The following is a 20,644-nucleotide window of genomic DNA, read 5'->3' as shown; positions in this document are numbered from 1 at the left end:
GCCCCCCCCCCCCCGCCACGCGCCCCCCCCCCCCCCCCCCCCCCCCCCCGCCAAGCCCCCAAAGCTCCTAGTTGTTCCCGAGCCCGCGGCTCCCGACCCCGGGAGTCAGATCCTCCCCTGGGCTCGCGCAGAGCGAGGTGGCAGCAGGCAGGACGCGCGGCCAGGGCGCCCGGTTCCCGGGGCTGCCTTCGGAGTGGGGCGGTCCTCGCGCCGCTCCCTCTCCGCGCCCGCCCCGTCCCCAAAGAGGACACCCCTCCTCCCGCCGGCCCTCTTCCCACCCTCGGCGGCGCCGCCTCCCCCGCCCGCCCGCGCTGGCCCCGAGCCGTCCCGGCAGCCAGCGAGCGAAGGGAGCGCTCTGGGATGGGACTTGGAGGAAGCGGCCAAGGAGGAGACAGCGGCAGCGCCTCGGGCTTCTTCCCCGGCTCCCACGAGCGGTCTCCCCGAGGAGAGCCGTGGCTCTCGGAGCGGCGACAAGGCCAGCGAGGAAGACCCGGGCGGCTGCGCCCCTGTCTCGCTTCCTAGGCGCCGGCGGCGGCGGCGGCTGCAGCGGCGGCTGCAGGTGAGCGGGGCGCGCTCTCCCCGGGGCCCCTGCCTCGCCCCGCGGCCCCGAGGCGCGGACGACCGACCGACCCCTACCGACCGACAGACGGACAGATAGGCAGGGCTTAGGCACCCACGCACGCGGGCGCTGCCCCCAGGCTGGCGCCCCGGCCTCCGCCGCTCGGCGCCCGCAGACCACCACCTCTAGCCCCAGGCTCGTGGCTCCCGACCCCTCCGGGCAGGCAGAGCCCGAGAGCGACGGCGGCACTGCGGGACCCCAGGCTGGGGGCAGTCGGGCCGCCGCGGCCGGGCGAGCTCCGCGCGCGCTCCCCGCGCCGCCGGGCGCACAGCGCGGTAGCCACCCCGTGGGGTCCCGTGGGGGCGCTGTGCCTCGCCGCCGGGACGCCCGGACCCGGGCTCCGCCGAACCCCGGAAAAGGCAGACTTAAGGAGCGCGGATCTGCGGCGATTCCCGTTCGGCTGGCGAGCGGATCGATTCCGACTCCCCACATCGGCGGGCTTGGTCTTTTCATGCCTGTGTCATCAGCATTTTGTTCTTGGTTTTCTATGGAGCTAAAGCTCCAGCTTCCTTACGTGGTGGAGAAAGGAAAAAAAGGTGAGGGCATTTGTGGTCATTGCTAGAAACCCCCAGGATAGTATGGAGAGAGGAGAGAAAAAATGAGGGAACACCCCCACCCCTCTCGTTAAGGTCTCCGGGACTGGACTCACAGGAAGATAACCCCTCGGGAATACACTCCTGGCCCTGAGCAAACCCGAAATGACCGAGTTCCACATAGTCATAAATCAGGGAGCTGGGCCGTGTCTGCACCAAGTGCATTTAATTGGCTTCCAGCAGCGGGGCAGCCAAGAGACCAGCAAAAGGCTGCAGGGGGGTGGGGGTGGGGGGGCATGGTCAAGACCAGAGACTCTGGGTTGGCCTGCTGAGGTTCAGACCCTGGCTGTGAGCGGAGCTTACAGGTTGGTAACCTTGGAGTTACCCAACTACTCTGTGCCTCACTTTCTTCATCTGTCTAATGGGATGATCATACCTACAGGGCAGTGAGGATTAAATTCAAGTGCTTACAACCGTTCCAGGCATCTTAAGACTAGTTCCATGACCTGACTCTCCAGAAGAGCAAGGAATTTTTTTCTAGGAACACAGTCACCTCCTCTCCAACTGAGGAAGCTAGGCTCTGAGTGGATACCTGAGGCTGGCAGATGATCCGCATGTATTTAACTGCAATTTTGTACTCAGGAGCACGCCTGCACAGTTCTCCCTGCCTGCTTCCAACTGGACAGCCTCAGAAAATCATATTGCTGTTCCAAGATGGGTTTATGGTCTGGAAAGTTTCCTTTCAAACCCGGAAGCTCAATCCCTTGGAATTCCCTGTTGAGACTGCAGATAGATATCTGTGGTTCTTCACCTCTGTTTCCCCATCTGCCCCTGCCTTTTTTTTTTTTTTGCTGCCAATAGAATTCAGGCAGGCCGCTCTTCTCTAAGAATCCAGGGTCCCTGGCTCTAGAATCCAGTGCCCCTGGAGGCACTGAGGCTGGAGCTCACTGACCAGAGGTGCAGAGCCCACCTCGGAGATCCCCTCAGATGGCTGCCATGCTCTGAGCTCCACCGTCACCACATATCTCTGTTCAACAAGAGGTAGTTGAAATGAGGCTGAAGACTTAAAGAAGAGGGAACCAAACATTGCTTCTTCTTCTTTTTAAAATTTATTTATTTGGGGCTGTGCTGGGTCTTTGTTGCTGCAAGGGCTTTTTTCTAGTTGGGGAGAGCAGGGCCTACTCTAGCTGTGGTGCACGAACTTCTCACTGTTGGCTTCTCTTGTTGTGGAGCGTGGACTCTAGGCATTCAGGCTTCAGTAGCTGCAGCTCCCTGGCTCTGGGGCTCAGGCTCAGTAGTTGTGGCCCATGGGCTTCCTTGCTCCATGACATGTGGGATCTTCCCAGATCAGGGATCGAACCCGTGCCTGTGCTGCCTGCATCAGCAGGCAGATTCATTACCACTGAGCCACCAGGGAAACCCCAAAGATTGCTTCTTGAAAGATAGAGAAGGAAGAAGAGGATCATTGAAGGTTCTAGAAAGAAATCCCCCATTTTTCCTAGAATCAGCTCTGGTGGGGGCCTAAGAGAAGGCAAGGAGTGAGGAGGGGCGGGAATGAAGGAGGGGCAGAGACAGGTGGTGAGGGAGCACCAGGAGGGTCAACGCTGGCCTGCAGGGGCTCTGGGCGTGAGGCTGGGTGGGCAGTGAGGGGGACACGCTGGGGCTCAGGGCTGAGCCGCTGTTTGAGAGCAGCCGAGGGCACAGGAGTCTCTGATGCTTTCGCTGGGACGGGACTAGCGGCCTCTGGTTTTTAGGTTTTTAGCATGTGCATTTGAGAGAGTCCTTTCCTAGGACTCCCTGTTTTTAGGGAAACTCTGGAGGACTCCTCTGTTTGTAACACGTGGGAATAAGTCAGGAGGGTCAGAAAAAGAGGGTGCGGAAGTGCCAATGAGAGAGTGGAGGCTATCTTCGCTGTTGCTAGTAAACAGGGCCAGGGAGGCCCTTCCAAAGGACCGGTTGCCACTTGGAGCTCCAGCCATGAGGTCATCTTTGAACCTGCCATGTGGCTCGGCAGACAGCCACTGCTGCCTTACCCGGCAGGACCCTGAAGGGGACTCGGAGAGAGAGAAGGGCAGGTCTGCGCTCCATCCCAGAGGTCTTGGTTGTTGGCGGTAATGATGCAGACAGTGATGAGAGGTTGTGGGGTGTGACCTTGATCTTGGCGCCTGAGAGACTGAGGTTCCAGTCTCAGACCTGCCACTCATTACTTGCAGGGATTGTGAAGAGTTACTGAGACTTCCTGCCTCAGTTTCCTCATCTGTAAATGGGAACAGGACTGTTGGGAGAATTAAATTAGTTAATGCAGATAAAAATGCTTAGTGTAATACCTAGCTCAGAGTCAGTGCTCAATATTAATTACCTATGATTATTGTTATCTGAGCCTCAGTTATGTCATCCATCAAATGGGATGATGCCATCTGTGTCATAGTGTTGTCATAACAGTTAAATGAGTTAATTAACTGTGAATGAATCTGCCAGTGGGTAGTATGTGATAATGCTCAGAGTGAACTGATTGAAAATAAGATTTATACCAAACTATCTGCATGGAAAAGCAGTGGTTGAGTAGGTGAACTAGCTAACATTTTTCAAAGGTTCTTTTAAGAGTCTTGTCAGAGAAAACTTTACCGCTGGGGGCTGTGGCTCACTCCCCACTGGAATACCCCACTGCTATTTTAGGTTACTGTACCAGTTTCTTATTGCTGCTGTAACATATTACTACAAACTTAGTGCTTAAAGCAGCACAGATTTATTGTCCTTCAGTTCTGCAGGTCAGAAGTCTGAAATGGGTCTCACTGGGCTAACATCAAGGTGTCGGCAAGGCTGTGTTCCCTCTGGAGGCTCCGGGGGAAATCTGTTCTCTTGCCTTTTCTGGCTTCTGAAAGCTGCCTGTGTTTCTTGGCTCCTGGACTTTTGTTCCATCTTCGAAGCATAGCAGCTTCCAGTTCTCCCCTTCCTTCCCCCTTCTCCCCTCCTCCTCTCCATCCCCACTTCTCTCTCTTATAAAGACCCTTGTGCTTACTTGGGGCCGACTTGGATAATCCAGGCTACTTTCTCCATCTCGATATCCTTAGTTTAATCACATCTACAAAATCCCTTTTGCCACAAAAGGCAAAAACATATTCACAGATTCTGGGATGATTAGGTCATAGACATCTTTGGGGGCATTATTCTAATAAACAGTTACTATTAGAGAAAATGATGTCGATCAAAGGATTTTATCTCATTTCTGTTTAGGGCTCATCCCGGCACCTTCCCAGTTAGGTGAGTTTGTTTTCACTTGTCTAAAAGATGAGACGCTCAAGACCACCGGGGTCAAGGCTAAGGGTCAAATCTTTTGCGAGCCCTGGGTTTCTTCAAACGCAATTCTCAAGTTACTACTTTCAGTTTCTGCCTTTCTGTGACAAACCTTAACACCGGCCCCTCAGAATGGTCTCCTTTTCTCCATCAACAGTGTCTTCTGATTTTTCTAATCCCTCTCCTTCTCCATTTCAGTGAAACAGAAAGAATGCCCCCATCCCCCAAGATCTCCTCTGAGAATATCACCACCTTTCTGAGATTCCCTAGACAATGTCTGTATTAGTTTTCCATTGATGCTGTAGTAACTTTCCACAGACTCAGAGACATAAAACAAGTTTATGCAACCTGTATGTCCACTGACAGGTGAATGGATAAAGAAGATGTAGTATATCTAGCTGAATTATTCAGCTATAAAAAAGAATGAAATAATGCCAATTTCAGCATCATGGATGGACCTAGGGATTATCATACTAAGTGAAGTCAGACAGAGGACAAATATCATATGACGTCACTTATATGTGGAATCTCAAAACATGATATGAATGATACAAAACAGAAATAGGTTCAGAGACAGGAAATAAACATGGTTACCAAAGGGGATAGTGGGTGAGTGGGAGAGGTAAATTAGGAATAACGCACACACTACTAAATATAAGCTAGGTGAATGCCAAGGATCTACTGTATAGCACAGGGATCAATACTCAATATTTCATAAGAACATATAATGGAAAAATCTGAAAGAGAATATGTATACATATGTATGTATGTGTGTGTAAATATACATGTATGTATAACTGAATCACTGCTATGCACTTGAAACTAACACAACATGGTAAACTAACTATATTTCAATTTTAAAAAGTCTCATCCTCTGTTTCTGGAAGTCACGAGTCTGAAATAGTTCTTACTGGGTGTTATCGTTCCTTCGGGAGGCTTTAGGGAAGAATGCATTTCCTTGCTTTTTCCAGCTTCTAGACTCCCTCCTCTTTGCTTGGCTTACTGCCTCTTGCCATCTGCAAAGCCAGCAGTGTCAGGCTGAGTACTCCTCATGCTGCTTCCCTCTTAGGTTTTTGAGGACCTTGACGACTGCATTGCGCTCACCTGGATAATTCAGGATACTCGCCCTGGTTTTTTTTTTTTTTTTTCTTCTATTTTAAAAATTGAGATATAGTTGATATACAGTAGCTCCCCATTTTTAAAGTCAGCTGATTAGGAACCGTAATTCCCCTTTGCTGTGTAATGTAACATATCCACAAATTCTGGGGATTAGGACATGGACATCTTTGGAGGGACATTATTTTGCACATCCCAGGGCTTAAGAAGGAGTTCCAGGTCAGGACCACCAGTACAGCTTTATTCTTATTAACATCCCTCCCAGTGTGTGCACAGTAGCCCATTCAAGAGAGAACACCCATTAAACTTCCTCCAAAATCTCTGCTGCAGCTCACATCTCTCCCTGGATGTCCATGGAGTGATCTGGGAGCAAGGGGGGCAGGAGTAGTACTGCACACATTTGTCAAGTAAACTTAGAATCAAAAGCACATAGAAAACGATGCCAAAAAACCATAAGGGAGCAGTTCAGTGGATCTTTTGAAAATGAACACTCTCATGTGACCACTTCTCAGATCGGTACCCCAGAAGCCCCCCCTTGTACCCCCGATTAATTATCACCTCCTCCAAAGGTAACTGCTATTCTAACTTAGCATTACCTGTTTTTTAAGTAAACATTTTACTGAAGCACGCATATAAGAAAGTGCACTAATCAGGGACATAGCTGGATTATTTTTCATTAATTGAGTAATCATTAATTTCATTAATGAGTCAGCACTGAGTAATCTGCAGAACATTTGTAGCACTCCACAATTGGCCCTCAGCTCCTCTCCTGTAAGGACACTTCTCAGAAGTTGTACACACAACGTTGACTTCTATCCCCCCGACCCATGTAGGGAAGAAGGGAAGGCTGAGCATTTGGTCTTAATTCCCACACATGTCAAGTGAATAAGGGAGATTCTGTTACTAAAGAAGGAGGGGAAATATTGGAGGACAACTAGCAATGTCTGGCAAGACCTTTGTAGTCTCTCCAGTGAGAGTAAGGGCCAGGTCTAAGGCTGTGACCTTGGTATGGATGGAAAGGGGAGAAGGCATGAGAGACATCACATGGTAGAATGTGGTGCTTGCTTGTCTGGAAGGGAGAAAAGATATGGTAAGAATGCCCTGTATACCAAAATATGAGGTGAGGATATTTTCCCCCAGAAAATGCTTCCTTGGAAAAGAGGAATTTGCTCTATATTTGAGTCCTTGCAGAGCTCTCAAAGTAGGGGGAGCTCTGTCAAATACATTGAACATATTTGGGATGGAACGTTGGCTTGAACTGTCCTCAATCAATGTACTAATTTTGGATAATGCACGTAGAAGTCAACTGACCAAAACAGTAAAAGAAAAATCAATTCAAATTTAGTCATTATTCTTCTGGACACAATTTCACAATTATAAGTGTTGGATGACACTGGATACAATACCTTAAGAGCAACGCAATGAATAGGTTGCAGAGACGGTGAATTTATGTTTCCAGGACATGAAAAAACCCAACTGTCCTCATGTTACGTAAGTGGGGACTGGTGGCCTGAGATAAACTTTCCAGTGACAACATCACATATGGATTCAGAAAGTACTGTATCTCACACAACTTAAACAGAAGTGAGGGTGGCAGAAGACTCGAAAAACATCTTTAGTTTGATGAAATACTGATGTTGGAAAGGCAAGCATTTGAAAACTGTTTTATGAAGTGAGGAAAAAACACTGTTTTATGAAAAACACTTTTTCTATGAAACATTTTTAATGAATACAGCATTATTGCTAAACGAATCTGTATTTTGCAATTTGAAATGTTTTGAATATGCATGTATGATGAAATGGATACTTTAATTATTACAACTAGATATTTGATATTTCATCGATACCATTTAACAATTATGTGCTCAACACGGACAAGAAATCTGGGGGAGAGTTTCCTCCCATCACAAGGCAGAGCCTTTGGGGTCACCCCCATCCTGGCAAACATCGTACATAGATGAAGACCTGCTTGGCCTTGTCAAAGGCCAATTTGATTCAACTAGGGCCAATTTGATTCAACATTTATTGATCTTTTGCTGATCAGTAAATGTGTTTATTCAGCATTTACCTATTTTCTAAAAGTTCATTTACAAAATTCAGCACCGGGGATACAGAGATGACAAGGTGTGGTTTCATGGAACTGCTCAGAGTCTAGTCAGGGAGGCAGATACGGAAGCAAGACAAAGAAACCCAGGGCCAGAGCGGACAGCCAACTCACTGCTAAGAGGGTGTAGGAACATCAATCCTCACTGGGAAAATCAGAGAACATTCTGGAGAGTGGCTGAACATCTGAGCTGAAACTTGAGGAATGAATGCGGTTTTGTTGCGTTTTTTTTTTTTTTAGCTGCACCGCATAACTTGTGGGATCTTAGTTCCCCTACCAGGGACCGAACCCAGGACCCTGGCAGGGGAAAGCATGGAGCCCTAAACACTGGGCTGCCAGGGAGGTCCTCCAAGGCAGTTCTGATGAATGTAGACTGGGCCAAGGGACCAGCCTGAGTGAAGGCACCCAGCTAGCACAAGAATCTGAGTTCCTCTGGCAGCGGTCAAGGGGCTGGGGTGCGTGTGGGGTTGGAGGGTGGCCGGTGGGCCTTAAGCGTGGACGATGGTAAGCAGGCCGCAGTTGGAAGCTGAGCAGGGAAGGGGCAGGACCCCAGGCGGTAAGAGCAGTTCCAAAGCTTCTGGAGGAGTCTGGGTGAGAAATCGAGAACCTCGAGCATTGCTGCAGTGGCAGGACCTGCTGGGAGGTCTGGAGCGGGGAGCTGGCAGACGCGAGAAAGCGTCCACCCGTGGATGTGACAGAGGCTCGAGGAAGACACTGGAGCTGAGGCCAAGTCTCCTGTCACCCTTGACCGTGGAGTTACCCTTCCATGAAAGGACTCGAGTCTGTGCCTGGAAAGGCCGGGCTGGCAAGCAGGCCTAGACCATGGGGTGAAAATCACAGTCAACATCAGGTCAACATCTCAGCGTCGGGTACTGAGAGCGTCCTGAGCACCATGACCTTGAGTCCTTCCCAGCAGAAGCTGGGCTCCACTTGCTGGCCTTGCGGGAGCTGGGGGTTCTGGTCTAAGGTGGGGGCTGGCAGGAAGGCCTTTGGGGCCGTCCTGTGTGACAGATTTCTGGTGGACACAGCAGTTAGTGTGGACCCGAGGTGTGCCAGTGGAGCAGTGGCTTGCGAGGGACAAAACTATTGTATCTGATGTCTAAGAACTTTCGGCACAGAGAAGGGGACTCAAAATCTCTTTTTTTAGCAAGTAGGCTGGCTGCCTGAGAGATGGCGGGGGTAGAATCTGGGCTTTGTCACTTAACTAGCTCTGAGGCGCTGGGGGAACATCTTTCCATCTGTAGCTCTTGGTGTCCCACCCAAGGAATTGGGAACTAGTCCACCTCACAGAACGGTTGTGGGACCAGATGAGATAATATTACACAAAGTGGCCTGCTCACTGCCTGGCCCGCAGTAGGCGCTTGGAAAATACTAGAGCCTTAGCCCCTTTCTCATCCAGGGGCAGGGTTTACGGCCTGGGAGGGTGTCAGGCCCAGGCTTCCTCAGGAGAGCAGCGTCATCCCGGCCTGTGATCTGGTTTAGGCTGGGAAACATGGCTTCCAGGTCACGCCTCTCATTTTATAGCTGACTAGTTAAAGCCCAGAAAGTTAAATCACCTAACTGAGGTCACAAGGCGTGTTGAGACAGAGCCAGGCCTCTCCTCTCAAGGCCCCTGGCATGTAGTGTTGGCTCCCGTGAGATCCTAGGCGCATGTCAATTGACTTGGAACAGTGATGCTTAGAAGAAGTTATAGCTAAGACCGTCAGAACAATCTCCTCTCTCTCTCCTCCACCCTCTTGGTAAAGCTAAATGAAAAGACTCATTGTCTCATGGAGAGGAGAAAAATTGCTAGAACAAAAGTCAAAACTGTTGTATTTTTTTTTTTTTAATATTCTTTCCATGCCCCCAAATGCTTCATGGAATCTGTTCTGATTGAATTAACCTCTATTTCTCAGTACAACAATTCTTCTCATATGCCCATCTATGAAAAGAACTGTTTCTCAAACATCATTCCATTTTCTGGTGAGAACTGGCTCTGGCTTCTGTTCTTCAAATGCTAGCAGTTATAAATGCCACACTGAGACACAACGATTAATGTGGGCTACATGTCCTGACTTATTTTTTCTTGTTTCACTGCCATTGAATTGTTTAAAAAGGTCTATCTTGTCAGATATTAATACTGCCATACTGGTTTTATGTTGACTTGTATACAGTATCCTTTCCCCTATTTCTTTAGATTTTTTTTTTTTTAAATAGCTGTTTTGAAGTTGAACTTAAACAATAAAATTCTCCACTTTGGGATCCTCCCTGGTGGTCCAGTGGTTAAGAATCTGCCTTGCCATGCAGGGGACACAGGTTCGATCCCTGGTCAGGGAACTAAGATCCCGTATGCCATGGGACAACTAACACCTGATGAAGCCAGAAATAAATACTTTTTTAAAAAGAAAAAAAAATCTTCAGTTTTAAGTGTATAATTTGATGGGCTCTGACAAATGTATAGAGCCATGTAGCGTCTACCACAATCATGGTGAATACTTACGTCAGCCCCCAAATTTCCCTCCTGCTTCTGTGTCGTTGTTCAGTCACTCAGTTGTGTCCGACTCTTTGCAATCCCATGGACTGCAGCACACCAGGCCTCCCTGTCTATCACCAACTCCCGGAGTTTCCTCAAACTCATGTCCATTGAGTCAGTGATGCCATCCAGCCATCTTGTCCTCTGTCGTCTCCTTCTCCTCCTGCCTTCAGTCTTTCCAAGAATCAGGGTCTTTTCCAACGAGTCAGCTCTTCACATCAAGTGGCCAAAGTATTAGAGCTTCAGCTTCAGCATCAGTTCTTCTAATGAATATTCAGGACTGATCTCCTTTAGGATGGACTGGTTGGATCTCTTTGAAGTCCAAGGGACTCTCAAGAGTCTTCTCCAACACCACAGCTCAAAAGCATCAATGCTTCAGCACTCAGCCTTCTTTAAGGTCCAACTCTCACATTCATACATGACTACTGGAAGAACCATACCTTTGACTAGACAGACCTTGTTGGCAAGGTAATGTCTCTGCTTTTTAATATGCTGTCTAGGTTTGTCATAGCTTTTCTTCCAAGGAGCAAGCATCTTTTAATTTCATGGCTTCAGTCACTATCTGCAGTGATTTTGGAGCCCAAGAAAATAAAGTCTCTCACTGTTTCCATTGTTTCCCATCTATTTGCCATGAAGTGATGGGACCAGACGCTATGATCTTAATTTTTAAATGTTGTTTTAAGCCAGCTTTTTCGTTCTCCTCTTTCACCTTCATCAAGAAGCTCTTTAGTTCCTCTTCTCTTTCTGTCATAAGGGTGGTGTCATCTGCATATTTGAGGTTATTGATATTTCTCCTGGCACTCTTGATTCCAGTTTGTGCTTCATCCAGTCCTGCATTTCGCATGATGTACTCTTCATATCAGTTAAATAAGCAGGGTGACAATATACAGCCTTGATGTACTCCTTTCCCAATTTTGAACCAGTCCATTTTTCCATGTCTGGTTCTAACTGTTGCTACTTGACCTGCAAAATTTCTCAAGAGGCAGGTCAGGTGGTCTGGTATTCCCATCTCTTTAAGAATTTTCCACGGTTTGCTGTGATCCACAGTCTCAAAGCCTTTAGTGTAGTCAATGAAGCAGAAGTAGATGTAGCTGACCCTCTTTTCCCATCCAATCCCGAGATCAAATCAGAACCACTGATCTCCTTTCTGTCGTGCAGTGTCGCCCTTTGTTGGATGTCACGTAAATGGAATTGTTCACTATGTGTTCTTTTTGTGTCTGGCTACTTTCACTCAGCCTAATTCGTTTGAGATTCACCCAGTGTATCATTCCATTAATTGGTATTAGTCCGTCTTATGGATGTACCACAATTTATTTATCTGTTCATTCATATATGGACGTTTGTGTTCCCAGTTTTCAGCTTTCACAAAGAAAGCGTCTATGAGCATCCGAATATGTCTGTGTGTAGATGTGTTTTTATGTCTTTTGGGTAAATATGTAGCTTTCTGGTTGGCCCAGTTTGCCCAGGACTGAGTTTTCTGGGATGAAAGGCTTTCGGTGCTAAAACACAGGCAATTCAGGCAAACCAGGCCAGTTGGTCACCTCGTGTTGTCTCCTTTGGGAAATGTACCTTGAACTGTATGAGCAACTGCTATACTGTTTCTCTAAATGACTGTATCAATTTGCATCCTTACCAGCAACATATTAGAATTCCAGTTTTTTGCATTTTTGTCAATGCTTGGTTATATCAGTCTTTTAAGTTTTAGATATTCTGGTGAATTTGTCATGGAATGTCACTGTGATTTTTAGTTTTTTTGATGTTTATTTATTTTGGCTGCATGGAATGTTAGTTTTAGCTGGAGGGATCTTCGGTCTTCATTGTGGCACTCAGGATCTTTCATTGTGGAACTGGAGATCTGGTTTCCTGAGTGGAGACTGAACCCAGGCCCCCTGCACTGAGGGTGCAGAGTCTTAGCCACTGGATCACCAAGGAAGTCCCTGTCATTGTGATTATTACTTTGCATTTTTCTGATGACTGAGAATGTTGAACATTTTCTCATATGTTTATTTGTTATCTGAATGTCTTCTTTGGTGATGTGAGTGTTCAAATATTTTGCACGTTTTCAAGTGGGTCGTTTGTCTTTGTGTTGTTATAGGAATGTATGTGCAGAATATAAATGATATATAGACATACAGACATATAGGGATATATGTCTTGGAAATCTTTTCTATCAGACTGTGACTTGCTGTACCATTGCATTTTGAAAAAGGAATTTTTAAAATTTATTTTACGAAGCATAGTTGATTTACAACGGTGTGCTAATTTCTGCTGTACACAGTGACTCAGTTATACACGCATTCTTTTTCATATTTTTTCCATCACAGTTTATCACGGGACATTGACCGTAGTTCCCCATGCTGTACAGTGGGGCCTTGTTGCTTACCCGGTCTATACACAGAAGTTTGCATCTGCTGATCCTAAACTCGTCCACTCCTCTCCCTGTTGGCAACCACAAGTGTGTTCTCTCTTCTGTGGGTCTGTTTGTTTCGTAGATACGTTCCCTGTGTCATATCTTAAATTCCACATGTGAGTGGTATCATATGGTATTTGTCTTTCTCTTTCTGACTTCACCGTAGTATGATGACCTCTAGGTCCATCCGGGTTGCTGTAAGTGGCATTATTTCACTCTGTAGAAAGAAATTTTAAATACTTTAAGATACTAACTTGTATTTTTAAATTATGGATTTGTGTGTGTGTCATTGTTTTATTACAGTGTCGCAAGTCAGCATCAAAGTTAATATAAGGTCCATTAAATGGCTCAATATGACAAAATTAACAGTGTGCACTTCATATTAATTGGTTTGATTGCATAATGATAATAAAAAGTAGCTGTCACTTTTGGGACACTTACTATATTTTTTAAATTTATTTCCTTTTAATTGGAGGATAATTGCCTTGCAATATTGTGTTGCAAGGCAACACAATATATTATTCTGCCATGTATCAACATGAATCTGCCATAGGTCCCTGTCCTCTTGAACCTCCCTCCCACCTGCCACCACATTCTATGTGCTTTATATATTTGAGCTTATTTAATTCATACAACAACCAGATGTCTTTATTATCCCCAGTTTAAAGATGAGGAAACTGCAGCAGAGGGAGGTAAAGTAACTTGCTCAGGGTTAGACAACTAGAAATGTTTAGCTCTGTTTATTCTTTTTTTTTAAATGTTATTTATTATGGCGGCACCGGGTCTTCATTGCTGCTCGTGGGGTTTCTCTAGCTGGGGCGTGCTCTCTCCAGTTGCGCCCTTTGTTTTTGGCGCACGGCTTCTCCTTGCCCGGTGTGGTGGCTTCTTTGTTGCAGAGCACAGGCTCTAGGGCGCCTGGGCTTCAGTAGTTGCTCAGCTTTCAGGCTTAGTCGTCCCTTGGTAAGTGGAATCTTCCCACAGCACGGATCGAACCCGTCTCCTGAACTGGCAGGCAGACTCTTAACCACTGGACCACCAGGGAAGTCCAGACCTGTTTATTCTCAACTCCCTATCCCTCACATATCTCCAGACCCTTCTGGTTAGCAATGGTGACTCGAAAATGCAAACACCTCTTAAAATCCACAGTAAACCCAAGCCACGTGAAATGGTGTTTGTTTTTTGAAAATGATAATTATCCACCACAACGTGTTCTAAATGTTTGGATTTAATTGTAGATGTGTCGGGATGGACGTGGACCCTTGAGAGAGTGTTATATATATTTTGAAAGAAATAAACATGGACTTTGTGCATATGGGAAGAAGGAGACCATCGCTAAATTAATAAATCACATATAAATGACGTACTACACTTAGAATTGATAAAACCAAGGGAACTTGAAATAAACAGTAGGTTTAGGATCAGAGAAAGAGGGGAAATCTTTTAAGTTTTCTTCCTTTTCTAAAAAGGAACCTCACAGGTTAAGCTATGAAAAGGGACCAGTTAGTAAAGAGTTTTATTTTGTTATAAGGGGTGGGCAGTAGTTATCCATAAGGAAATAGCAATGCTCTGGAGCTTCACCCCTTTATCACCTGCATAACCTTAGGTAAATTATTTAACTTCTTTACTTACTGTAAGAATTAAACGGCTTAATACATTTAAAACACTTGGCTCAATGCCTGGCACATAGTAAGCACTGAATGAACATCTGCTATTTTTAATGGAACCTTAAGGCAGAGTGAGAAGTGAGCTAGTGCAACACAGCAAGTGTGAAAAACTGTGGTCTTTGAAGGTCGACAGGCCTAGGTTCATCTCCAGGTCAATTCCTGAAAGCAGCTTGCTGAACAAACAGTTCACGGAATTATTAAGGTGTTTTTTTCCCCCACGTTTTGGGAAGTGATCCCTGCCCTGGTCCTGTCCTGATCCCACCTCTGACGGTGAAACAGCTATGGCCTTTCATGAATTGACTTCTGGGGACTTGACTTGCAGCTAGCCAAGTTTTCTGTTAAATGGTAAATTAGCTGCTTACCCTGGGTTTGAATCCCTTCTTTGCTACTTATTTTAGCTGGGTGAGCTCAGTCAAGTTACTAAACTTCTCTGAGCCTCAGTTTTCTCATCTCTAAAAAGCAGAAACAGTAATTCTGATTGGGATGAGGATTAGATGAAATCAATTGGGTGGAATGGCCAAGCACAAGATGAGGACTTAGTAAAGAAACTTTACAGGCAGATGATCTTCCTTAAATGTTTTTCCTCCTTAAATATTCCCTCCTCCCCACTAATTTGTGTAAATTAATAAATGGCTTATGACATCCATCGTGATGACTGAAACTAGAAGAAAAACAATTTAAACCTAGTCCCAGGACACTGCCTTTTCCGTGAGGGTTTGCCAGGCAGAAGAGTCCGTATCATTCACCACCTGGCAAGTGCCTGTCTCATCCCACGTGAGGTACTGAGACTGGCCAGCCTGGGAAAGCCTGGATCTGATCACGTTACTTCCCTGCTCAGAATCTTTTCTCCAGAGCCTTCAACAGCGGCTACTCTGCAGGACCAGCACAGAAAACGGTTCAAGTCTGGTCAAGAGTGTGTTACTCCAATTGAAACTCCCTCGCCTCTGTGGATATCTGAAACTCAACGCAGGGCTAAAATTCTTTCTGCATCTGAGAGCTTCTTGCTCAACATTGCAATAGATCCTGTTCTTCTCTGGTCTCCTAACACTTTTGCTTGCACGCTTGCCCCTACCTCCTCATGTGTGCCAGACACTATCCTGAATACATCAGTTACATGGATTAAGTCACTCAATTAACTAATATTATCCCATATTCCCACATGGCATGGGGAGGTTAAGTAGCTTGCCCAAGGTCACACACAGTTAGCAAGCGTCAGAGCCAGAATCCAGAGCCCGGCAGTCTGGTGCCAGAGTTCAAGCCTTTAACCACTGAACCACGCTCCCTCTTAATAGATGCATGTGGGAGGCAGGGAGGCTGGGAGGCTAAGTCATGTTAACTTATTGCAACTGTATGTGAATTCCTTGGGAAACATACAGATTAATTCCTGCCATCCACCATTATTAGACTAAGAAAATATTGTTACTTGGACTCCTCGGGTGGAGTTTTCCCTTTTTCAAATCCAGGATATAGAATGTGACTACGAATAACTGAAAATAAACTTGATTGAAAAGATACTTCAGGGTAGATTCCCCCCCCACCCCCAAGTTTTCCATTCAGTCTTATGGTGACCAAAGTGGCGAAAAATTCCAACTATGCACGCCCTGCTCAGACCATTCAAGAACCTACCAGTGGGGTCTGAGGGTCACACACACAAATGGCATTTTAAGTACCAGCGGCACGTCTGATTGGGGAAAGGCGGGGTGGGGGGGAGAGGGGGGGTGGGGGGGAGAGGGGGGGTGGGGGGGGAGAGGGGGGGTGGGGGGGAGAGGGGGGGTGGGGGGGAGAGGGCGGGGGTCTACGGCTTGTCGGGTTCAGGGAGACCCGGAAACCTCACCCAGCCCTCTTCTCCCGTTGTGTTTGTCACAGCCTAGCCCCTCTTCCTCTTCTTGAAGATGGAGAAGATGCTGGTGGGCTGCTTTCTGCTGCTCTTCGGACCGACCCTCCTCCTCCTCCCCGCTGAGGCCAGGGAGCGGCGGCCTCCTCCCAGGTCCACCTCCAGAGGGAGACACGCTCGGACCCACCCTCAGACGGCCCTCCTGGGTGAGTGACGGGTGGGCGGGGCTCCGCCCCAGAAACAGGCCGAGGTGGTCGAGGGCGGGCCTCCAATGGGGGCGGGGGCCCGCCCCGGGTGCCCACCCCGGGTGCCCACTTTGGGTGTGCTGGGGGAGAGGGCATCTCGTTGGCAAGGAGTCATCCTGCGTTGAGGATGTGGTTGTACATTGGTTTTCAAGTGAAATGAAAACCTCTTTCATTGCAAAACTTTCCGTTTAATCTGAAGCTCCTGACTTTTCTCCAATAAGCAAGGGAAAGGGTTTTCATCTGAAAAGGTCCTGGTTGGACTTACCCGGACAAGGGTGTTGTAAAAATGTTTTCTTGGGTCTGTCTGCTGATCTGTATTGATGATGCTTCCCTACCTGGCACCTTGGGAAGAAGAGCAGGTTTGTGGAAGGTGGACACTGACACGAAAGAGAGATGGAATCAGGAGATTAGAAATAGAAGATGTCAGAGGTCTGTGTTTCTCTCCCAGTCAACGTGTCTCCTTCAGGCGAATTTTTTTCTTTCTCCCAGAGAAAGCAAAGGTCCTGAAAACACATAAGATATAGAGGAATGGGCCTGGTTCTGAACAGGGGCTCTGGAAGGCGAGGATTCAGGGGTAACAGGAAGGCTGGCCAGTGGCAAGATGGTGGTTTTGGCATAGACCTGGCTTCGTAGGACTTCCCTGGTGGCTCAGTCGGTAAAGCGTCTGCCTACAATGCGGGAGACTTGGGTTCAATCCCTGGGTCGGGAATATCTTCTGGAGAAGGAAATGGAAACCCACTCCAGTATTCTTGCCTGGAAAATCCCATGGATGGAGGAGCCTGGTAGGCTACAGTCCATGGGGTCGCAAAGAGTCGGACATGGCTGAGCGAATTCACTCACTCACTCACTGGCTTCATAGACCTGGCCCTGGTGCTGACCAAGTGGGTACACTTAGGCCACGTAACCTCTCTGAGGTTCAGTCTCCTCATCCATAAAATGGGAATGCTAACACTGATCTTTGTGAGAAGAAGGCATGGTAACGAATATATGTGAATTATAGGTATGCAATGAATGAAAGCTTTCCCACAACCATCATTCCATGAAGTTGTTCTCCATAACTGTGGGCTTTTTTTGTTTTTTGGTTTTTTGTTACATGGCATGCAGGATCTTAGTTCCAATCAGAGGTCAAATCTGTGCCTATGTAGTGAAATAAGAAGTCGTAACCACTGGACCTCCAGAGAAGTCCCTCCAGAACTGTGTTTCATGTTTGTATCTTGTTGGCCAGCCCTTAAAATCTGACCCCCTCCGACGGCCACTGAGAGAACTGCTATGTGTCTGGTTGCCTCAGCATCTGAAATGACAAGAGACCAGAGGAACCAGAAGCTCTGTTCTGAGAGGTCAGAATCTTTATGGTGCTATAAGCAATGACCCCAAGGATGCTGGGCCCTCCATGTCTTTAGTTTCCTGAGAATCTGTTTCCATAGTGACATAAACATATGATTTCTGCAAATGTGGAAAGGACTGGGGGATGTTTAGTACACTGATTAAAGGGCTTTTTAAAAATGTTTCAAGATGATAAACATATATTATCATATGATAAATATCTATCTATCATTTATCTATCTATAAAAAGAGGTGACATAGGTGTGTGAGTGTGTGAGAGGGAGAGAGAGCTCGAAATGCCTGATTCCTAGATCAGCAGCAGTGATTATACAGTTGGGTTTCTGATGGGGCTGTTTTTGGAATGAACCACCCCACACTTAGCCAGAAGAGCATACAGGCACCTCTTGGTATTTGCTATCCCTGTGCCTACTCCCTGCCCCTCTCTCTTCCCCCCACACATACTTTCTGATACACTCACATGCACATAGACACACACGCTCACACACTCTCACCTCCCCCCACACACGGACACTGGGCCTCCCTAGTGGTCAGCATTCACAGCTCTCTCGGGCTCTGAAATAGAAACCTCCTGGTCTTCGCACGTAAGAGATCCTGTTTTGCTAAGGGCATCAACCCCGAGTCTAGCATCCTCCCCCTCCGCTTTTCTGATTTTGCAGGAGAATGTGTCAGGGACAAAGAGGGGGTAGGATATGGCACCCCTCTGCCCCCCAAGGAATGGCGTGGCCACTCCCTGATGTGCGGGAGGGCAGCTTGACTTGGGAACGTGGGGAGTGAGTGCGAAACATGAAACTGAAGGCAAACACCACCGTTCTGGCCTGGATTCTCTGGTGCCATCTGCTTTCAGTCTACCTTTGACAGCGAACAAAGATGGAGAAGCTGTGCTCCTTGTAGTCTTTGCCCTGACCGCTTTTTTGATGGCTGGATGTGTGATATCCACTGCATGGTATATTTCACCAATTACTTGCTTGCATGACTGTCTCTGAATGTTTAACAGAGTAGAAGCAGACTTGTTTCTTAGGCTAATTTTTCATTTGAATTTTCTGATTTTTTAAAAAATTTGTATTTATGTCTAAATTCAAGTGAGAGGCTGGGTAACAATTCGAGCCTATTGAAAAAATAATGCAGATATTTTTCTACCTTCCTATAGATGTTTGCATGTCACTCAGGTGGTAGTCCATGACGTGTGGTCCAGGAGGGCTTACCTTCTACTGCATTCACGTATCTGGAATTTCTGCTCTGTGCCAGACATGAGGGAGTTAAAGTACAACCAAGAAGTACACGTGCAGTGGGGAAGACAGAGGTGTGAAAAGGTCATTAACTTGGTGGAATCTGTGTGCAACAGTAGCGGCGTAGCTAAGTTACAGCTCTACTCTGCCTGCTGTTGGCTCAGCTTAAGAAAGTGGTTCTCAAACTTTTGGGTCTCAGGACGTTTGTACACTCAAAAATTATTGAGGATCCCAAAGAGCTTTTGTTTTTGTGGGTTAAGTCTACTGAGGTTTACTGGATCAGAAATTGAAATGGAGGGACTTCCTTGGTGGTTCAATGGTTAAGAATCCACCTGCTGGGCTTCCCTGGTGGCTCAGCAGTAAAGAATATGCCTGCCAATGCCTCAAGGCAGGAGACTCGGGTTCAATCCCTGGGTCAGAAAGATCCCCTGGAGAAGGAAATGGCAACCCACTCCAGTATTCTTGCCTGGAGAATTCCATGGAGAGAGGAGCCTGGTGGGCTACAGTCCATGAGGTCTCTCAAAAGAGTCAGACACAACTTAGAGAGTGGCGTGGACGCATGGGTGAGTACTCAGTTGTGTCCAACTCTTTGCAACAACAACAAAAAAGAATCCACCTGCCAATGCAGGGGATAGAGGTTCAATCCCTGGTCTCAGAAGATTCCACATGTCACGGAGCAACATGCGCCATAACTCCTGAGCCCGAACTCCAGAGCCCGGTAGTCACAACCAGTGAGCCAACACACTGCAAGAAGAGAAGCCACCACAGTGAGAAGCCCGTGCACTGCAGTGAAGACCCAGTGCAGCCAAAATAATAGATACAATTTAAAAGAGAAATTGAGAAGGAAAGCTGTAAAAATATTAATTAATTTTAAAATAACAGTAATAAACACACAGGGTTTCCCTGGTGGCTCAGCTGGTAAAGAATCTGCCTACAATGCGGCAGACCTGGGTTCAATCCCTGGGCTGGGAAGATCCCTTGGAGAAAGGAAAGGCTACCCATTCCAGTATTCTGGCCTGGAGAATTCCATGGACTATATATAGTCCATAGTCTATGGAGTCACAAAGAATCAGACATGACTGAGCGACTTTCACTTCACTTCAATAAACACAAAACCTGATGCATAATGCAAATAAAAATATTTGTATAATAATGTTTTCAAAATAAAACTATTATGAGAAGAATGGAGGATTTTACATTTTTGCAACTCTGCTTAATGTCTAGCTTAATTAAAGACACCTGGATTCTCATTTCTCATCCATTCAGTCTGTCATGAAATACTGTTTGGGTTGTGTTACTTGAAGAAAATATGGCCTCACACAGATATGTAGTCAGAAAAAGGAACTTAATTGTAGTAGCCATTTAAATGAGTATGGATACATCATGAGAAATGCTGGACTGGAAGAAACACAAACTGGAATCAAGATTGCCGGGAGAAATATCAATAACCTCAGATATGCAGATGACACCACCCTTATGGCAGAAAGTGAAGAGGAACTCAAAAGCCTCTTGATGAAGGTGAAAGTGGAGAGTGAAAAAGTTGGCTTAAAGCTCAACATTCAGAAAACGAAGATCATGGCATCTGGTCCCATCACTTCATGGGAAATAGATGGGGAAACAGTGGAAACAGTGTCAGACTTTATTTTTCTGGGCTCCAAAATCACTGCAGATGGTGACTGCAGCCATGAAATTAAAAGACGCTTACTCCTTGGAAGGAAAGTTATGACCAACCTAGATAGCATA

The 20,644-nt window shown here is 46.7% G+C and overlaps 1 protein-coding gene across 2 annotated transcripts in view; it reads left to right on the top strand.

Annotated features, from left to right (window-relative positions):
- The first annotated feature begins 301 nt into the window (after positions 1-301).
- Positions 302-20,644, top strand: part of MATN2 (matrilin 2) — a 173,001-nt gene continuing 152,658 nt past the window's right edge. For both annotated transcript variants that reach the window (XM_070802859.1, XM_019973906.2), the window contains exons 1-2: positions 302-559; positions 16,119-16,292. In XM_070802859.1, coding sequence (XP_070658960.1) covers positions 16,145-16,292 — 148 coding nt within the window. In that variant the 5' untranslated portion in view covers positions 302-559; positions 16,119-16,144. The remainder of the gene's footprint in view (positions 560-16,118; positions 16,293-20,644) is intronic.

Source organism: Bos indicus, chromosome 14 (assembly GCF_029378745.1).
Source record: "Bos indicus isolate NIAB-ARS_2022 breed Sahiwal x Tharparkar chromosome 14, NIAB-ARS_B.indTharparkar_mat_pri_1.0, whole genome shotgun sequence".
NCBI lineage: Eukaryota > Metazoa > Chordata > Mammalia > Artiodactyla > Bovidae > Bos > Bos indicus.
This window is presented reverse-complemented; position numbering and strand designations above follow the sequence as displayed.